The sequence below is a fragment of the Lissotriton vulgaris genome, chromosome 5 (assembly GCF_964263255.1).
Source record: "Lissotriton vulgaris chromosome 5, aLisVul1.2, whole genome shotgun sequence".
In the NCBI taxonomy this organism is placed as follows: Eukaryota; Metazoa; Chordata; class Amphibia; order Caudata; family Salamandridae; genus Lissotriton; species Lissotriton vulgaris.
This window is the reverse complement of record NC_141693.1, coordinates 167,147,570-167,169,756: the sequence shown is the minus strand read 5'-3', so window position 1 is coordinate 167,169,756 and position 22,187 is coordinate 167,147,570. Positions and strand designations below refer to the sequence as shown.

The 22,187-nt window shown below is 44.1% G+C and overlaps 1 protein-coding gene across 2 annotated transcripts in view; it reads right to left on the bottom strand.

Annotated features, from left to right (window-relative positions):
* The window catches only part of ASTN2 (astrotactin 2), a 2,581,355-nt gene that overhangs the window by 281,433 nt on the left and 2,277,735 nt on the right, over positions 1 to 22,187 (bottom strand). For both annotated transcript variants that reach the window (XM_086921093.1, XM_086921094.1), the window contains exon 18: positions 5,153 to 5,286. In XM_086921093.1, the coding sequence (XP_086777219.1) occupies positions 5,153 to 5,286 (134 nt within the window). The remainder of the gene's footprint in view (positions 1 to 5,152; positions 5,287 to 22,187) is intronic.

The following is a 22,187-nucleotide window of genomic DNA, read 5'->3' as shown; positions in this document are numbered from 1 at the left end:
GGTATGTCTTTGGTCTCAGCTACGGCTGTTAATGGGTGTCGTAAGAAGTGGCCGCTGCTCCAAATACCAGAGTACTCTTTGATTTAAATTTTGACAAATCAGATAACATTTACTTTGTTTTTATCTGCCTTTTGATGATTTTTTCAGGGCTGAATGTGAAAGCAATTTATTGATTAGCACTAACAGATCTATTTGAAGTGAGTCCACTAATTTGTTTAAATAATTCAACCAAGGGTTCAACTTTAGGATGACGATCTGTTGGAAGATTGATTTCAAGGTGTTTGGTGGTGCCTTAATGATCCTATACTGGTATTTTAGGAACGCACCCATGTTAGACCACATTTGAACCTCCAAACCTAGTTCTAATCTGATCATGTAACCTCTTGTTTGGTTTGGAGTCTAAAAATTATCCTGTATGCTAGGAGTTGTACTTTGTCAAGTGTTTTGGTGAGATTGTCCGGAAAGACCTCGTGGCCATAGTTAGTTGCTGGCAAAAGGGACGCCTGGAGAACCCATCTAATTGGTGTTGTGGATGGGCTCTCTAAGATTGTGTTAAATTGGCTTCATCTCGTGATGATCAGTGCTGACTTCGTTTTAAGGTGGCCCAAGTGAGTTTTGGCTCCTCCCTTTGCTGTCAGCCACACACCCAGATAATTGTAGGTGGTTGTCTTTTGGACTTTTAGGGTACCCAGACTCCAAACAGTATTTGCTTTCCTCTTAGTTTGTTCGAAGACAACCACTTTTGTCTTCGGCTCTTTGACAATCATTTTTTTAACTTCATTATGTATGTGAAGCTCGCTCAGGGATTTTTAAATACCCACTTGCGAATGGTCCAGTATCACTATATCATCAGCATATTGTAATAGTGTATTTTTAGATGCTCACATTTTTGGTGGAATCAGACTTGCATGTTTTAAGGCCAAAAAAATGTCAGCTGTATACAAATTAAATAAAAGGGGGCTGGACACACCCTTGCTTTAATCCACTGTCTTTCGGTATTTTCCCTGTCATGACTGTTTCAGAAAGCTTAATCTTCACACAAGTCGAGGTGTATTGGGCTGTGAGACCTCTGTCTGTTATCACCACACTGCAGACCTCTCCTCATTGGTTAAAAAGTCTTCTTCTGATAGGAATAGCTTACCCTTCAGAGAAGAGGGATATGATACCAGGTGATCTGGCCTTTTATTTGGCAAAAGGGTTCGGGAAAGACTAGTCACTGTCAAAGGTGGAGGCAAACAGTCTGGTGTCCCTGGGTAGCTGTGATGATGCCAGCTAGATCCCTGTATGTCACCTATTCTTGGACTTTTAGTTTTGTTAGGCATGCTGATTAATAGCCATTTTTTTGTTTACATTTTTGCTTGTGGTAGTTGCTGGACATTTATGCTTGAATGAGGGAGAGGCAGCCTCCGGGACAGTGGATGACTTTGATGGCTGAGAACCTCATGAAGAGATCTGAGGATAAATGTACTAAAGTTTTGCCAGGAAGCAAAGATGCTGTACAACATAACACAACACAACACAAAATGCAACAGTAAATTGCCATACATTATAACAGCCTGCAAGCGCAGTGCAATATTTTGTGGCACCGCACAAGTACCCTTGCAAGTGTTAGCAAACCTTCGAATGACATATTTTGATTTTGTGGTTGTCGAGTTGACTAAAAGTGACACCATGCAGAGGTTAAAGATGTCAAGGGAAAGTATGAATCGGTATGGACACCAGCAGTGAAGGAGCATCACTGATACGCGGAGATACTTTTCTTGACTGACCTGTCCATATTGGCAATGTAGGGAATGGTAACTAAAGCACAGAGGGCCCGATTCACAAAAGTAATCTGAGACAAAATCCTAACTTTACGACTTTCGGTATTCACAAAATGCATTTAGAAGTACTAAAGTTAGGAATCCTAACTTTAGTACTCCTAAATGTCCTTTGTGAATAACAAAAGTCGTAAAGTTAGGATTTTGTCTCAGATTACTTTTGTGAATCGGGCCCAGAATCATTAAACCACAAATATTGTGGCAGTATATTGAGCATTATGTAGCGTTCAACTTATCGAAAGATGCAGACAGATTGGAAAGGATAAGGGGACAGATTATTGTTGGTATCCGTCTGGAGAGTATCATGTATGTCTTGTGTATTGTCAGCATCTATGCTACAACTGTCTATAGATTGAATGGTTGTCATAAATTGTCAAGATTAAAAAGTTATGTTTTCGTGGAGGGGTACATCATGGAAGAATCTTGGGAAGTGAGACACTGATCCTATAAAGGATGGGTATGTATCATTCTTATGTGAACTTAAACATTGTTGAGGAGAACAAGTCCTCTTCAAATGAAGTGACCTTCAGTGCAGTGATGATATCAATTAGAGCTGAGAAAGAGAAGGGAACTGGGCCTTGTTGATATGTTGTTGGGTGGAATGGAGCATGGTAATAGTCACTTTGGAGTTCAGATCTAATGTTCTTGATCTTATTTACGAATACATTATGTTTAGTATTGTGTTTGTCTGTGGTGTGGATTATGGGTGACCCTGGAGGATCACTGGCAAATGTCAGGCTCTAAAGACTGATTTGCTTTTATGTGATGCCTCTTACATGGTAATTTTGTAGCAGGTTGCTTTGTTTGTAATGCAGACTTCCCTGTGGGTAGCTTATAGAGCTGTCAAATGTGTGTGTTTGTCCTGTAAAGTAGGTTCGCCTATTTCTTCGTTTACCAGACAATAAATATTTTGCTTCCATTGGTAAAAAGAATTAGTATCTGCGTGTTGATAACTTTGCTTGTTCATCCCTACAAGCTCTTAGTGGTTTGACAGATTCATCCACATTGACCTACTGTAGAACGTTGGGAGTGTTAAGGAGGAAACTGCCACGTATAAAGAATTGGGTGCTGGATGCTAGAGAGATAGAATCATCTTCAAAAATATTGATGTGGAAGTTTCTGAAGGAACAGAATTCTTGAGTTGTAGGTTTTACCTTGCTGTGGTGTGTAGGTAGTGTGTGATGAATGGAAATTGAAAATTGATCTGGCCAGTCTAAGGGCACCTGGCATTGGCATTTGTGTGGGATGGACTGTTAGTCAACCGGGTCATTCATGCTGCTTTTAGTAGGTTCAATTGATGATGAATAGTTAGATGTTTCATTTTTTCCAGCTGATTGAAGCCAGTTTTCTTTACCGTCTTGGCCTTCACTTCATGAGGATTGAAGTCCATTAGAAAGAAGATGCTGCAGGAAGGAGTTATGAAGTGATATTCATGAGTTCATCCATGAATCGCTTGTTGGTCTTCATAATCATTAGATGGAAGTTGGCAGTCTGGGAGGTGAAGAGGAAGCATGGGGGAGAGGCGAGAAGCGCAAATGAGTGGAGATTTATTGTTTGCTGTAAAGTATATGTATAGCGGTTTCTTGAATTACTTCAAGGCTTTCTTTGATTTTATCAGTGCAGTTGATGGTGTTGTACAGTGCAGTCTAAAGTACTAAGACATTCAAGGATAAGTGTGGACTGTGGGGTGAGCCATGTTTCTTTGAGGAATGTGCACTGAGATTATGCCTAAAGATAATTTGTGCGGTGCCCACTTACTGGCATGCTACATAGTGGGCACTGGTGATCACGAAACATAGTGTTTCCTGTGCCAGCACATGTTGTGCCGTGAGTGGGTAAGATGAGTAAAAGTAAAGTGTGTGTCTGGTATGAGTCAGATGTAATGCTTCTGTATTATTAGGCACATATGTGTGACTCAAAGAGGCTTTGGCTGTTTAAGGGGAAAGGCACATTTCTCTTGTTTTCATTCACTTGTTTCCATAGATGTCCAAGTGAGGACAACAAGGCTTCGAAGAGAAGAAAGTTTGGTTGCAGGAAGAGTGTGTGGGTCCCATGGCAGATCAAAGAAGAGCTTAGGGACGTTACTTGACCGCAATCTGCTACCACTGAATGCTGATTGCCCTGAGATGAATTTTCAGCATCTTTTAAGCCTCCTCTGATAGTAGAAAGAGTATGGGGGACACTGTCTAGATGGTCTGGGCTGAGCCCAGTGTGTCACATGACATTAGTATGCTATGCTACCACTAGATCTATGGCATTCTTTGGCAAGATGTTCAGATCATTTAGAGTTGCTGGTTATGGAAGGAAATTGTGTTGGTCCTTAATTGGCTGGTTGCTGCAGCATTTCTGGTAGATTATGTGTTATTAGGATACTCATCTTTCACTTGCTATGTGATTATATCTCCTATTTTAGTAGACAAATCAAACTATCCATGGAAAAGATATATCTGAAAGGCATACTCTAACCAGCTCTGAGATGAGAGACAGACTAGCCCATTTTTAGACAGGATTGTGAGCACCTAGGAAAACTAACTAACTCTTGACAGCTTTATGCTGAGATGCATTAGAAACATGGGAAGAGTGGAATAGAGATCTGATAAAAAGTACATTTGAGATTAAATATCAATTGGGACTGAGAAGAAAAAGATAAGATGGTGAGTACCTAGCCCTGGAAACTACTCTGGTTGATGGCTAAACAAAGAGCTAGGGACATACTAGCATTTCACAGATTAGGGTTGGGAACCTTCGGGGGAGAGTATTCACTTAGACAAATAGCGAGAGAAGAGACAGACAAGAAAAAGCCACAGAGAAGAGAGGGAGATGGACACGCTCTGAGAGATATTTGAAAGAATGCACACTAGTCTTATTGAGATGAAGAGGAGAGAGAAAAACCTAACACATGAAAACTTTATAGGGAACTGGATTCTGACAATCAGAAATACCTCATAAGATAGAGGATACAGTATACAGCTTGAGACGGTGATTGGTGGTTGCCAGATTGGTCTTGCAGTGCAAAAGACATAAAAGTAAAAGCCTGTCTTGTTAGGTCTATGGTAGGAGGCACTCTGATTCTGTGTTTAGACCACAGTGGAAGCATGGATATTGAGGAGTGTTTTATGGAGTAAGAGAAAGCGTAAACCTAACACTGAACTACTGTGTACTCGAGGCGTTGGGAGTGTTTGGTGTGAGCCACTGCGAGAACAGCGTGATTGAAGAAGAAACAGACAGTAGTATGGCAATGGCGTGCTGTAAAAAACTTTTCTTATATGCCAAGGTTGAGCTCACTTTCCTATTGTCAGTCAGAAGCAGAGGAAGTCTGATCAGGTACATACGTAGGCTGAGGAAGAGGGCTGCAGTTTGGAAGTCCACTCTCGTCGAAGGCACTTAGATCACACCTGCACCAGTCTTCAATGACGTCTCCTTTTCCAGAGCACCAATACAGACTCATTGTAGCACTGCGCAAGGCCTAAGACACAAGACACAAGGCAGAAACAGTCGATCAATGAACTTATCAGATATGAGCTCTACGCCTAGGCAATCAATGGCTTCTCTACAAGGGAGTTACTAAATTCAATATCCATGACTCCAAAGAAACCCTTCTTTTACCATCCGGCCTATTGGAACTCCCCAATCCCAAATCAAGCCATGAAAAGCTATAATATCGGCACTCATATTCTTCACCTATAGTTCATAGGTAACAATATCACATGGGGAATCACAGCTGCAAGTTTCTCATTCAATAGATAACTAAAATTATTAGATGGGCGCTCATCCATTCACCATACAGGTTATGGATCACATTATATTATATGGCACCTGCATTCCCTGTAGAAAATATCTAATTTCCTTCTTTCAGGCAACATGTGATGTCTCTAGTCACCTGTAATAATAGAATTACGTAGCTGCTGAAGGGAAATATGTTATTACAGTTGAGCTGCAGCCAAGATGACAGGCAGGTCACAGATCATAATCACAGGCACAGTTTAAGCAAAGCAAAAAAACTGCCTTTTCATTGTCATGAGCCTTTTTCTACACATTCTGAGCCTCAGCATTTTTAATCTGATTTACATTAAACTGATTCTAATATAATTTTGCAACAAATTACTAACTGCTTCTTGTGTTTAGTTTCACATTAGATTCCGCTTTCACACTTCATGTCTGCAACCGTACACCACTTTCACGTGAAAGAGCAAGACACCAAAGTTGTAAATGGGTTTGGGGAAAGAGTGATAGTGTAACCATGTGTTATGAGGTATAAAATACCCTCTGCTCTTCATTTTCAGAATATTGCGAGTCACCTCGAGAGTTCCATGACCTTATAAATGGGGTCCATTCAAGTCCTGTTAAAACAGTTGGACTAGTCCCACTGGAGGGAAATACTTTTGACATAAAAACTTAAGATGTGATTGAAATGATTTTGAAACTGATTCTTAATTAATAGAAAAAGGATGAAATAATGGACAGTCTAAAAAAATTGAATACTATCGTAAAATATTCAAGGTCCGAGTTGCAACCATAAATTTACAAAAAAACTACATGGACCACAATTCCCGAGGTTGAACTGATGACAGGAAATGATGTCATGAATTTTGTAAGTGTCTTAAATTGTGAGCCAATTATGGGGCTAGTTGATCGTGACCAAGGTGTGGTGGAACACCAAAACGCGTTGATCAAATACGCAATCAGCCCCTTTAATCTATGTAAAAAATAAAAGAAAGTGTTAAACCCCACTTCGGGAGTGCGGCCCGGTTGACCTCATTTTGCTGTCATATGACATGTTTTGAGAATTCTAAGGTTTGCGATATTGATCGCGTCTCATTTACACATTTGCACACTGTAAAATGGAGATGTGTTGAAAGGGTATTGATAGTCCACTCTCTATGTTCATAATAGTAAATCAAGTGATGCATATATAAACACGAACAAACATGGCGCCAACTGTTGAGCAAATTGGCAAAGGCTAAACGCCGAAACGCGTCTTTGATGTGCTAGAGGTTTTTTAAATAAAACACTTGAAAAACCATCCCCGTGAGTGCCGCGTATCTGTACAGGCGGAATCCTGGAGGATGATTGGAGCCGAGTGTATGTGACAGGTACACCCCCGTCAAGCAGGCACCTATATATATATATATATATATATATATATATATATATATATATATATATATATATATATATATATATATATATATATATATATATATACACATACCAAATCCAACAAACACTGCCGAACAACTTGCCGGCGGGTGCCTCCGTCGTGACTGAGGCCGTCACGAAAGCATTAACCACCAAAATCGCATACCAGGAAATTACGGAGCACTCTTTAGTTCACAGTCTTCACTTTAATTTGGCAGACACGGCTCAGCAATAATGCTTTTCTCAATGCCATAATGTTCCCATTAACCATTTATAATTCAGTCAATTAACTATAATGTGTGTCACGATCATGCTCTACTAATGACCTTACTTACAAGCGTCTTGGACATCCAAACTCCAAGAACACCGACCTCCACAAAACAACAGCTCCCAGCCTCCATCTCCAAGTTCAAAAGGCTGCATTACTGTCTGCACAGACACCCTGGCTCCCCTCAAACCCAACCCGACCACAAGAACCAGACCTTAAGCCAACTGGTACACGGAAGAGTACAACTTCAAATTTGCCCTCAGATACTATCACCATTCCTTTTCCACTTAAATCGCCATCACCACAGAAGAAGCAGTAACCATCATGCAGTACATCCACTCCTGAGCCTTTTGGGCCACTGCCCCCGCCACATCTTTGTCAAAGAACTGGACCCCATCAGCTTAGCAGTCACCCCAATCCTGAACACCCCCAACACCACAGCCACCTACCCCGACACCTGGAAACAAGATATAGTATTCCTTAATCTCAATAAGCCCTCTCTGTACCCGATAATGTTAGACAACTACTGACCCATCTCCCTGCCACCATAACTTGCCAGAGTCCTGGAAAACCTGATCAACAAATGCCTAGCCACCAACTCAATGAAAGCTATCTCCTCAACAACACTCAATTCGACTTCAGGCCGAACCAAAGCACAGAAACAACCATCAAGGCCGCAATAGACAACATTTCTATGTTTGGAGGCAGAAGAGACATAACTTCTCTCATCCCCCTGGTCCATTCTGTGGCTTTCAACAAAGTTCCCACCATCATCCAATGGCTGCATGAAGCAAGAATCCAAGTCCCCGCATTCTGCTAGATATACTCCTGGCCTCATACTGCTCGGACTCCCACAACCTCATCAGTGGAGTACCACAAGGTTCATCACTTTGTCCAATGCACTTCAACACCTAGATATCCCGGTTCACAGGAATCACCAAAACCCCTGGAATGAAAATCTTGTCTTATGCTGACAACACTCAGATGAAACTTTGCATCTCTGACAAAACTTCTAACACTCAGACCAAGTTCTCCACCTGCCTGATCGAGGTCCTAGAATGGATGAAAAACAACTATCTCAAACTAAACACCCACAAGACGGAAGTCATGATCTTCGAAAAACACTCCTTACTGTGGGACTACGCCTGGTGGCCGGCAGAACTCAGATCCAGACCCTTGAAATGAGCTTTGAGTTAGGGAAACTGACACAGTATACCCTTTAAAGAGGTGCCTTTCGAGACTCTACTCTACTCTGTTATAGGCCTGACACTTCCTCAGTAAGGATAGATTACAGCAATCATATATGGTGGAATAAGAACTCGCAGAGACATAGGCAGTCTCTCCCACGTCATCCTCCATTAAACAGGACTGCCAGGTTCCTTAGAGGAGGCAACCAGAAAGGGATCCAATGCAAGAAATTTCCCCCTGAGCAATATTTGCACTAGGAACTCTAGAGCACAAAGACCATGATAGCTCCCACCTTCTTTGCATATCAACTTGCATATTTTCTTATATCAAGTGTTACCCCATTTGATTAGTACTGTTGGTCCTTAATCCTGCTTTAACTTGTCAAATGCAGGGAGATCCTTGTGGAGAAAAGTCTACAGAGGTACTGCTATGAAAGTTCTTTGATGTTATGAAAGTATTTATGATCTGATTTAAATTAGAATGGTAATTAATAATCTGATAAAAACCGTGTATTCCTCCTTCCGTAAAATTTGTAAAGAAGAATTCTTTGCCAAACCCTTGTGGAAACCGTCTTGGGGAAGAACGTATGGACATAGGAAACTCTTAAATCTATTCACTCAAAAATATTAGTTTAACAGCACGCCTACAGGTAGATGAATCAAAGACGGGTTTAAACCTCAATTTCATGAGGCAATGTGTTTACGAGATAAGGCACCTTGCAGCATGTCAAAAATACAGTCATTAAGTAAGGACAGACTCAATGATCGAGTTTATGAGTGGAAACAATTTTTTAAGGATTTTTTTCTAAATTGACAAGGTGTGGTACAGAAATCATCAATGCAAATGCATAACATTATTGCCATAAAGGAAAATGTTTCTTCCTGCACATAAACAATCATTTAAAAAATTATGTTTTGTAACTTCTATGCGTGCTGCATTAAGCAGCACACATAGAATTTCCAAATCACCATTTAAAATTGTTTATGTGCAGGAAGGACACCTTCCTGCACATAAACAATCACTCCCTTCAATGCAGGCCCCCTGCACTATGGTGTAATGTTGCCTTTGTTGGTGCTGGACAACCAAGATTAGCACCAGTGCAGAGGGAAACACGGGGCTGCACAATATTCTTGTAAATATGGTGCAGCCCTGCGTTTCTAAAGTGATTGAGCATGCTGTTAGTCTTCTTGGCTTAACGACACGTTTCACCACTTTCCTTGTACATATGCCCCATAGTGAGCTAGCGGAAAGGCCTTGGGAAATGAAACATTATTGTCCAGCTTTCTTCCATAAAAGCAAGCGCCACATCAATGGAAATAAAGAATGTGACTCTGCCTGACTGTGTGTTGCAGAAATGATTAACAGTGAACATGCAGGAGGAGACATCAATTTTGAAGAAGGGGGCGTCCAAGGTTAAAATGAGTCCTATTTAGCATAAAGTAGGAAAACACACATTAACAAGACATAGCAGATTATTTTCAAATGCAATAGCACCTTACCAATGTGGACATGCATATCTGAGAGTAAATCCACGTTCTGCACATAGTTAATAATGCACAAAAATATAAATGCAAAATAACTTTGACAAAAGTGCATGCATTGAGTGGCATAGTTGACCCTCCCAGATACTGGAGATCTCGGAGGGACCTGTGATGTGAACACATTTTTTTATCCAGTGAAATTGTATTGTTGTTTAGCCTGTGAAATTCTGTTTCCCATGCAGGAAAGAGTAGGATCCACATTTTAAGCCTGCAACGCCTGGAATCGTTTGTGTGCTCCCATTCCAGATTCACCCTCTCTGTTGCTAGGGAAGGTCGCAGTTTTACCAGGAATCGGTCGATTGTAGGTCTTCCTCGTGTTCTGGAAGCAGTCCAGGAGAAAGGATGTGCACCTGAGTTAACATGCCTAGGTCACCCCTTGAAAGGTCAAACACAGAGATCAGGCCGCAAAGGATAAACCAGCTGAACTGATACAAAACGAAGTAACAGAAAATAAAAACATGATTCTAATAACCCGTTGCACTTATACGCTCAAGCAAGAGAATCACAGGAAAAGCCTAAGGGTTTTTGGACGGCAGGCAAAATAGTGGTGTGCCGTTTGAGCAATCCTTGTTCCCTCATAAAATTGTATTTTTTGCATAACTTTTCTTGTAGTATGCTGCTACCCAATTGTGACTCTGTATGGCTGTTTCCATGCCTCAATTTATTGAAATGCAGGCCCTAGCCCGAGGATTGATTGCTCCACTCTTTCTCTTGAGACACTACTGAGTCCCCTGCCTCTATTTGCACAACTTCTACAATAAATCTCCTTTAGACTTGGTCCTAATTCTCCCTCCCCTTCCCCCAACTATCATAGAAATGAGCCTACACGTGAACAAGCTTACAGGGCCTGTACGTTGATATAAACTTTACTATTCTAGGTAAGCTGTCGACTCAATTTAAAAATAAAAATGAAATTATTAAAAAAAATATACATGAAAAATACTAAGATTTGGGAACCTCTTGCAGTGGTGTACCTTGGAGGGTGGGCACGGGGCGGTTACCCTGGGCGCAATTTGTGCAGCACAGTACTTGCCGTGCCCCGGACCCTGGCAATCCATCCTGCGCCGCTGATCTCTGGTGATATTCTTTCTCTGTAACTAACAAACATCTTGTTTTTTAAACAAAAAAAATGCCTACCTGCACTTAAGCTGTCAAGAAACTAGAGCTTCTCAGGTTTGTCGAGAATACTTATTTTTCACTGTCCAAGGATGACATTGTTGAATTTGTGCTGATCAATATTTTCCACGAAACCAGTTATTATGAACACCAAGAAAGAAAGAACAGCTAGGGAAAACATTCATCTTATGTTACACGCTGTCTGATCTCATCATCAGGAAACCAATATCTGCCTGAGGGCGCCCACCGGGATCTCATATCTGACTCTAAGCAAGCATGTGCCTATTTTCTCGGTGTAACCCCAATAATGCTGCCTTGCTCCTTCAAAAGGCTGCCCTACACCCCACTCCCTGCTGTGTCATTAAAAGCCAAGGTAGGCTTTTTGGAAAAGATGCATGCTGACCAACCATGAATAGAAATATTGAGGGGCAGATTTATGTTAACTGGCGCATCCCCAGGGATGCGCCAGATAACATGCGCCACAGTGCGCCACAGCTCCGCCAGCCATGGTGCGCCGCATTTATAATGCAGCGCACCATGGTGCAAAAACGGCACAGATGCGTGACGCATCTGTGCCGGAAATGTGTCGCATTGCTGGAGTTGCGTCGCAAGCGCGACGCAGCTCCAGCAAGGCTCGAGGGTGCCCCATTTTAACAATGCTGCGTCAAGACCTACGCCTGCTTCAAGCAGGCGCAGGCTTTTGACGCAGCATTGGCTTAAAAGTGACTGAGTGAAATCTCATAGATTTCACTCAGCCACTTTTGCGAGGCGCACCTGCCCCGGAACGCCCACCCTGCGCCGGAACGCCCACAAGCGGCGCAGGGCTTTACAACGTGACGCATCTGCCTAGATGCGTCACGTTGTAAATCGTTCGTAGGGATGCGCCACATTTACGCCGCCTTGCGTGACGCAACAGCGGCGTAAACGTGGCGCAAGGGCCTCATAAATCTGCCCCTGAGTGCTTGAAGAGGAAAAATAGAAGTGCAGGTACTCTGTAGCGGAGTACCTCCTTGTTTCTGAGAAGTGCCGGTACTCTCCAATTAAAAGTGTTACGTCTCTCTTGAAAAGTGCTGGTACTCTCCATCTCAAAACAAAAATGTGCTGGTACTCCGTACCGGACAGTAACGGCCCATTTAAAGCACTGGAAATATTGTGAGAGCAATTAGGGAGTTCTGGTGGAGGGATCAAGAGGGAGCAAGCTGGGCCAGCCTGGCCCTTCTGGCACGCTGGCATTTTCCAAGTGGGCTACAAACTAAGGGCAGTGGCGGCTGGTCCATAGGGGCGTTTGGGCGCCGCCTCCCCTGTTTTCTCGCCGTGCGAGAAGGCAAACAAAGGTAGTTATTATCACCAATGATAATAACTACCATTTGTTTCTGACTTGCCTTCTCGCACGGCGAGAAAGCAGAAGTTCCTGTGTGGGCGGTGTTACTCGAGGGCAGGGGGGAGCGGCTTGCCCACTGTTGGTAATACTGTCTGTTTGGGCAACCTGAGAGGCTACCCACACAGACAGTATTTACACAGTAGGCAAGCCGCTCCCCCCTGCCCTCGCGTAACCCCTCCCACTCTCCCTGCTCTCTGTATGCTGCAGCATACAGAGAAATGACGTAGGTAGGGCAGCCGGCCGAACCTATCACAGCGCTGTGCTGTGGTGGAGGGGAGGGGAGGGGAGGGAGGCTGCCTGAAGCCTTCCTGCTGCGTCACGACGAGTCGAGCACCATGGGAATTTCAAACAGGACGGTGCCGCGGGAGTCAGGACTTGAAGGCGGGAAGCGGAGCCTAAGGTAAGTTAAATTTGACTTAATGTTAATGAGCATTTTGCTTGGCCCTCTCTAAAGTGCACATTCAAAGCGCCGGGTATTATTTCCTGGGAAATCTGTTAACAAGGTGCATCGGCGCACCTGTGTGTCTGTGGCGTGTCTTGAACAGCAGAGTGAGGTCGGTGCAGGACAGGGTGAGCGGGGGGGGGGAGGGCGGGGGCAAAGACAGAATGGTATGCTTATGATATTATAGAGTTCCAAAGCGGTCAAGGGTGACATGTGCTGGCACAGCTCTATGTAGTAACTGTACTTGTTTAGCAAAGCATAGCAATAGTGGATTTAATAAATTCCAGATATTTATAGTGGAATAGTGGGCGCGCTGCCGATCACCAGTGGATCACCAGTGGAGAAACGGATCAAAGGGACGCTGTTACACAGAACTGAGGTGTATTGTCAGCCATGTGAGGGGCCAAATACAGAAAGAGAGGATGAGGCGCTGCATTTCTGGATTGAGCTGTTTTGACTATGTTGGTAACAGCAGTGGAAAACCAGAGAATGCTTATAGTTAGGCCTCTTTCTCAAACAGCTGGTACTTATGACGTCAGGATTCAGGTGCACTGACGGAGCTGTGATTGGGTCCCATAGTAGGAGTGCTGCTGGGCTGACTTGTGTTCATTATGAGGGCTGTGCCTTGGTCCCAGTATCGGAATTTAAGGGGTCCTGCATGGGAGGATTGAGGTACACTGATAGAGCTGCATGCAGGCCTCAGTACTGGAGTGTCCTGGCCGAGCTGTGTGTGGACCCGTCCCTCTATTTGATTAGATGAGCGCAGCCTGGAAGGGTTGGGGTGCACTGGCAGGCCTGTCTGTGCGAGTGTCACCACTGGTATGGAATCGTAGTGGCGCTGCACATAAGGTTCTGGGGTGCTGTGTCAGAGCAGGGTGTGATAGCTCGGGTGATTGGTGGTTCTGGCACACCTGTGTCTGCACGGATACATGTGCACATTCCCCTCCCTTCTGTGATGTGCTGGTTTCGTTTTTCCTTTTCAGTGAGTTATATTTATATTTGCAGGCTCAGACCTGCCCAGAGCTCTGGTACTGTCCTAGTTCACGCACACCAACCTGGCAACAGACATGCAGAACTTCACAGGAAACACTACAGGCACGCTTGAGGTTGGACAACACACGTCTAGCTGTGATAACACAAAAGGCAACTCACATGTAACAAGTACACACACAGCACACAAGGGAAAAAACACAATAGACACATCGGTATCCCCCATAAAAGTGCACAAAACAGTTAAACAGCCCACTGCCAACAATGCAGCTTTTCACGCACACTAGGCTGATCCCAAAAAATAACATACACATGGGGACAAACAATACACATTCATAAGTGTCTTGTCCCTGAAACATTACAGGTGCTGTTACATCCCGTTGCACATTCAGTTCCATTTGCTGCCATCCGTGCTTGGAATAAACAGGGTTGCATGTGTTACCCTATGCAGAGAGTTCTAGTGCTCAGCGGGCATTGCTGTGCCAATCAATGGACTGAAGCTAGTTCTGGGAGAACCAAAGACATATGTGATGCAAATATAAGGGTAGGAAATCACTCTTGCACTGACACCGAGTAAGGCTCTTACTCAGGTTCACAAAACAAAACCTGTTTTTATTTAGAGAATCAACAGGGCGCTTTATAAACAATTATTATCTTAACCCCTTCGACACTCATGACGAGCTGGGCTCGTCATGGTGTAGCCCGCTCGCACACTGATGACGAGCCCAGCTCGTCACGCAAAGTGCGATTTTGAAAAACCCAGCGCGCTAGCGGAATTCCGCTAGCGCGGATGCGGTTAATGTACATTTTGGAAACAAGTAAGTAGATTTTGGCCAGCTTGATCATAGTTAAATGCCAGAAAAAATATCTTTATGGTAGCAATGACGGCGGTTGTTTTCCCGAGGCACAAAGGTTAATATCTGAAGTTTATTTTGCCCGCATGTTACAGAAGTACATTTATATCCTTCTTACTTTCTCAAATTTGCTTGAATATGCACCATTTGTCCACTCTTTTTTCAAAAATTTCGAACCCCCTTAGGTTGTTTAAGGGCGCTCGCTGTGCTTGCGCGCTGCGTGCAGTATGACAAGAATTTTACGCCCTACCACTTTCAAATGTCACCAGCCGCCACTGACTAAGGGGCAGGCTTCAAGCAATCATTTCCACCCAGGTCCATGCATGCACCTTTGGCATCAGTCTAGTCACAGCCTCATGCAGTGTGGGGCAGGGTGGAACATTTTTGGCGGGCTGATTTTTCTTTTCAGTCTGGGCAAGAAATGAGAAAAATGTGAGACAGAGACAGGCGTACAGCTAGACAGTCAAACAGAAATACAAATAAGCAGACATACAGAGACAGAGAGGCTAAAAGACAGAGAGTAATAGATATGAAGATGGACAGATAGACTGGCAGACAGACACACAGATGGTCAATTTGGCAGGTACTGTAGATTGATAGATTAAGACTAGGGTTGGAGGGAGACAAAGAGAAGCTTTTTCTGGCTCAGTGGACTAAAGTATCTACTGCAAGAATTTATTTGACCCCCTGGTCAAAAGTCCAAATTCTTGTGCCTCCACTCAGCCTTTCATCCTATCAAGGTCACTATAATGGGTACTATAGAGCTACTAAGTGATAAGGATTGGCTTTTCAACAGCATGATGTCACAAGGAGTGAATGTGCGCTTGACAAATTCACATATTATTATATAGAACAAAGCAGGAGATTCACCATTTTTAAAGCTAAAACCATGTTGCATTTCACTCCCATAAAACTTGGCCCACTTCAATGCAAATTAATTGGGAAATTACATTCTCACATATGTTACTCCAAATCTGCCGTCCATTTGTTCTCAAGTTTGCAATGTATGGACAAAATGAAACAGAAGAGATGCAAGAGAGTCCTGAGAAGGAAGGGATGGAAAGAAGAGAGGCTCAAATGTATGGAGAGAAGGGGGAAGGCCGCTCGTCTGTCACCCTTCCTCCTAAAATGCCAGCCAGGGGGGGGCAGGTCCTGCCCTTTACACCAATCCAATCTGTTTTTGATTCATCTGTATGGCAACTGCGTGGCTTTCTTTAATTTGAAGGAACAAGTAGCGCTGTATTGTGCTCTGCCTTGCGTCAACCTTTAGAGAAACAAGGTTAGCCAATCGATACGTCCTTCAATTGCACTCATTAGCTGACCGCAGTAACACAGTTAGGCCGATAAAGCACGCGCGCACGCAGGCCCCACGAGGAGCCGCCATTCAATTTGCTGACCTTTGTTTATGAAGGAGCGCGTAGGCTGACGTCAGTGCGGAGGGAAGGCGCGAGGCCACTGCTCAGCCACCCGCCCCCCCCCTCCAGCTCTGTTTACAAGGATTTTCTGTAACGTCGTGTTTGAAAAGGGGAGCGGTTGCGTGCATTGCATGGGGAGGGCAGAGTACGGCGTGCAGCCTTCGTGAGAAGCGAGTTTAAGACTGAGAACAGCTGGAGGGATGCATGAGTACTGCCCTTGTGTTTACAACTTCAAAAATTCAAACTCTTTGGCGCTAAGAAATTTAAGAGCAGGGCTGCTGACACCATAACGCATGCAGCTTATGTCAGTCCTGCAGTCCTTCTCTGGATGGAGTGCTGGTCATCTTCCCTTTTACTGCTGTTGGTAACTGAGCACTGATCCCCAAACACCACTATCCATCCTCAGCCGCTGCAGGTAAGAGCGGTGGGGCCGGGTGGAGAGTGATTTCGAGTGACGACCCTGAGGGAAAATTAAATAATTTGGGGCAGATTTATGAGGCCGTTGCGCCTCTTTGCCCCGCAATTGCGTCACTTTATTTGACGCAACTGCGGGCAAACAATGCGCCCTATTTACAACGTGACGCATCTAGGAGATGCGTCACGTTGTAAAGCACTGCGCCATAAGGAGGCGTTCCTGCGCAGGGGGGGCGTTCCTGCGCAGGAACGCCTCCTGAAAGTGGCTGAGTGAAATCTATGAGATTTCACTCAGTCACTTTCAGGGCAATGCTGCGTCAAAATCCTGCGCCTGCTTGAAGCAGGCGTAGGTCTTGACGCAGCATTGTGCAGATGGTGTACCCCCGAGCCTTGCTGGAGCTTGCGACGCAACTCCAGCAATGCGCCACATTTCCGGCACAGATGCGTCACGCATCTGTGCCGTTTTTGCACCATGGTGCGCCACATTATAAATGCGGCGCACCATGGGTGGCGGAGCTGTGGCACACTGTGGCGCACGTTAACTGGCGCATCCCTGGGGATGCGCCAGTTAACATAAATCTGCCCCTTCATTTTCCCTCATTGCCGTTTCTCGAAAAATCTGATTCCTTAGGGGCTTCAGTCGACAGGACTGGTCTTGTGTGTCTCAGAGTATGCAGTGCCAATAACCTGCTCCTGCAGGCCAGTGCACAGCATTTCGGTCACAGTCTCCCTGCCAGCCATAGCACTTTCTCCATGCTACTGACAGACAAGGGAAAACATTATATTTGCATGTCTGATATCCGATCCTGCAGCAGTACACTTGCAAGTCCAATACATGCCAAAAGGCCTGTTTCAGGAATCTATAGAAATCTATGGGAGAAATACATTCTCCCCATTATGTTTTTAAATCTCCCACTTTCCTATTCTAAAATGTTGATATGTATGCAGCTGGGTGACGCTGTAAGGTCATCCACCTACCTACAGCATGTTGTCATTTACACACTTCATCACATTGAATTCCCATTGCTCCCTTCATCTCCAACTTGAATATTCACTTTGTATTATTTGTCAGAGGACAGAAAACGTAGCTACATAGCCTGGTGTGTCATTTTCGACTCTCCAGGATGCAGCATAAAGAACCCACGCTATTGAGTAAGCTCTAAATACATAAATAACATGTTGAAGTCTGTGACTTTATACACTGCTGTCCCATTTTCACAGTGTGTGACTAGAGCAGGCCTGACACTGCTGTCTCAACATCACACCCTCTGAGGGTTGATCCACTCACATCTTTATCCCACAGTTACAGTGAGTGACTAAGAGCTAATCTCCTGACTCCACTGTCACCTTTGACTGAGTGCTAATCCCCTCACACTGCTATTCCAAATTCACTTTAATTAATTGAGGGTTTATAAACCAATATCACTAACCACAGGCAGAATTTGTGAGGACTGATTTTCTAAAGCTTGATGCTGCAGAGCCACTGTATGTAATCGAGGAGCTATCAGTGCCCAAGTGATGCTGTGGGTGACCGAGGGCTGAACCGAAGGGATCTGTACCTGTGTTGTTGCACTTAGCTGAGCATGGATTTAACACCACGGTCGCTGTCTGTGACTGAGGACTGAACTGACACTACTCTACCAGTGTAGCTGCCTCTGACTGAGCACCGATTGACACCACTGTGTCAGTGTTGTTGTCTGTGACTGAGGACTGTTATCATCCAAGTGTAACAATGTCGCTGTCAGTAACTCAACCGTAATCTGATACCACTGCATCGGTGTCGCTCTGAGTGACTGAGGACTGATCTCGAAACACTGACAAACGTTGCTGACTGTGACTCAAAACCAATGTGAAACAAGTCTACCAGTGTCACTGTCGGAGACTGGCTGCACATCCCACATCCCCTCTCCAAAATCCCAAAAGCAAAGGGGAGGTGGTGCAACTAGGCTGGGTCTGGAAGAGGGGGCTCTATCTCCCCAGACGTGAACCACAGAGTGGCCACTGCTTTGAGCTTCCAGCCAGCTTCCTCTGCTCTCACGCTGTGTGGGTTTTTCTCCTTTCATATCTGATTTTTGTATTATGGCCTTTTATTGGGCATTGATTTGACATGGGGGTATAATTGCAAATACAAAAAGCACTGGCAAAGCCAATAAGCGTCGCCTATGCAAGCGCTTTGGCTTTGCCAATATATTTCAACAATGTTGTACACCAGAGTGACTACTGTTCAGCATGGCTTAAAGTTAGTGGAGTAGAGCGGTGTGTTATGGAGTGACATTGAGTGGTGTACATGAGAGCTGAGTGGCGTGGAGAGGAGTGGAGTGGAGTGTCATGGAATAGCATACAGTGTTGTGGAGTGTCATGGAGGGAGTAAAGTGGAAGGGCATAGAGTTGAGTAGTGTAGAGCAGAGTACAGTGTCAGAGTTGAGTAGAATGTCAGAGTGGAGTGGGATAGAGTGTCGTCGGGTGGTGTAGAGCAGAGTGAAGTGGTGTAGAGGGTTTTGTGTAGAGTGGAGTAGAGCTTTGTATAGTAGAGAGGCATATAATGGTGTAGATTGTCAAAGAGTAGAGTGTTGTTGAGTTAAGTGGCATAGAAAAGAGTGGAGTAAAGTTACATTGAGTGGCATAGAGAGAGTTGTATAGAGTGTTGCAGAGTGGAGTAGTGGCATAGAATCTCATAGAGTGGAGTAGAGTGCTTTAGAATGGAATTGCATAGAGTGGAGTAGAGTGTCAGTGTAGGAGAGTTTAATGGAGTACAGCATCATAGAGTGATGTATCGTGAAATGGAGTATAGTAGAGTGGAGTAGAGTGGCCTAGAGTGAAGTGGTATAAAGTATAGTGGTGCAGAGTAAATTGGCATAGAATGCATTGGTTTTGAGTAAAGTGGTGTAGAGGGCATTGGCGTAGAGTGCAGTGACTGAATCGCTAAACCCAAACTCCATTTCGGTAATATGTTGCAACTTGGGATTTGTAGATCAGAAAAAGCATTTTTGCAGTCGCAACCAGCCCGATTCAGCGAATCAGGCTGTTTACGACTACAAAAATGCTTTTTACATCTCGCCCTTGGTTACAAACACATTATTCTTAATCTAAAATTATGCATTCATCTTCATTCTAACGCTCACGAGCGCAGTATTTTCTGCTCACTAACTCCTACCTCTGGAGCCGCTGTCGTGCAGTGAGTCACTTTACGTCCTTCTGTGCTGGGAGTATATTCATGAGCACTGGAGGAGGCGTCATGCAGACTGAAAGGTAGAGTGATGATTCATAACAACAGCCTTTTCTCACTATCCCACTTCTCATGACACACACAGACAAAAGTAAACAAGAACGCCAACGGGGCAGCACACGAGACATACAAATGTACACAATCACAAAAACAAGCAAACATATGCCACACTGCTGGATCTGATCTTTTGCCAGCATTGCCCAGAATATAGTGGCTGTAATGCAAAACGTGATGCGAGAAGTCTTTGTCCTGTGTAATTACAGAATCTGTTGCATCAAAGGATACCCTGTTCTCAAGCTCTGGCTACAGCAGTGCCCACATTCCTGTGGTCCATAATTAGGGGTCATCACGGGGGGCAACTTCTACCATTGTGCTCCTACTTGTAGCTCCTGGACTTGTTCTATCACCACTGGCTATCAATCTACTGACAAGAAGTTTACAAGTTATGAAAGTGACATTTAGTAAACTGTAACCTAGGGTACAGTATGAAACAATTGGACTTAATTCACTGCAATTAGTGACTGCCACCATGCACTTGGTAGACTGTTAATTGTTGATGTGTATGCAGCTCTGCATCTACTTGGGTGATTTACACAAGGGAACACTCAGTAAAAGTCAAAACAATACCCTTACAGGCACAGAGTGACGCATAAATTATGCACAAAAAAGAAGTAGAGAACTCTGGGTAGTTACCAAGTTTAGGTGGAGAGCAGCCGCTGTACAGAGCACCCTACAACAACAGCGACATTCGGAATTTGCTCACCTGAAATGTCTCCTTTTCTATCAAAGTTTTTAAGCATAGGATTAGCGCAGTTTCATCCATGCCAAGATACAAAGGGATATGGGGCCAGATGTTTGACATTTATTAGCAGACACAAACAGAGAATTGGTCCATTTGCGACCACTAAAGAGTCATTTGGAATGTACTAACCCTATTTTGAGAGTCAGTAATTGTTAGAAATGTGGTCTCAGTTGGTAGTGGTTTGCACCCTGTCCAAGAAGGGACCCTCCCCCTAGATAAGGCAGTCACACAGATAAGATAACCCATGCTCACACCCTTGGTAGCTTGGAACAGGCAGTCAGGCTTTTCTCAGAGGCAATGTGTAAAGCATTTGTACATACACACACAGTAACACAGTGAAAACACTACAAAACAAGTCCACACCAGTTTAGAAAAATAGCCAATATTTCCCTGAATTGTCCTTTTACTACAAGGACAGAAGCAGCAAGCAGCAGGCCAGCACAACAAAGCAACAGGTAGAGTGACAGTCCCTCTTACAACATCCAGCTCCAAGTTCTTTCTGGCAGAATGTCCTCAGTTCAGAAGTGCTCTAATTTGAGAGTGGCAGAAGTCCAATACTTACACCCCTTCCTGCTTTGAAGTAGACAAACTTCAAAGGAAAGTCTTTGTAGTGCAAAAGCCCTGCCATTCCCTGACCTGGCTCCATACACACTACAGGGGGGTATAGACAGCTTTGTGTGAGGACAGGCACAGACCTATTCCAGTGTAATTGATAACTCCTTCCACCACTCTAGCTCAGGAAGGACCATTAGCTTGGTGATGGCCCATCGGGATATGCACGGCACACCTCAGCTCCCTTTGTGTGCCTGTCTAGACTGAGTATGAAGAACCCATCTGCCATCCTAACCCAGCCGCATTCCACATGCAGACAGAAGCACAGAATGTTTAAGTAGTGAAAAGCGCAATGAAAAGTGACATTCCGGTGGCTCACTCGACTTGTAAATAAGCCCTGTGTGAGGCAGAAATGAATTAGCTTCTAGACCAAAATTCATCTTACATTTACCTTTTTATAACATAAACTGAAATGCACACACACATACACCATCCCTCCTCATTCCAAAGAGAACACAGATCTGTGGGGGACAGTGAAAAATCAATGTGCTCATTAGTGATCTGTTTTTTAATTGCAAGAGCACTAAACAGCTTTGAAATGATTTTAGAAAATAAAATAACAAGCATTGGCAAAGCCAATTGGTCAAGCATCCACAGAAAACGCTAGTCTGGACTATTGGATTGGCAATGCTTGTTTGTGTTGTTGTAGATTTAATGAAAGGCAGCTGTGGTTGGGGCATGGTTAGATTATTGTAATGCTATATTTAGAGGCAGCATCAAGCTCTTTTACACTGCCCTCTAAGACTCACGGATGGTGTTGGTAGGCGGTAGCTGTAACAGCGGTATGGGAGGAAATGTGCGATGCTCTTGGTGCTCTTTTAATTAATCAGCTTAACACTTGTAGCACTACAGACATAATCAAAAAAGTATCTATAGTTTCCCTCTTCAGTGTTTCAACCCACAGCAGGTTGGAACAAAGGGAGAGGGCACAAGAAGGAAGGACAGAAGAAAGAAGGGAAGAAGAGAAGGAAGGGAGGAA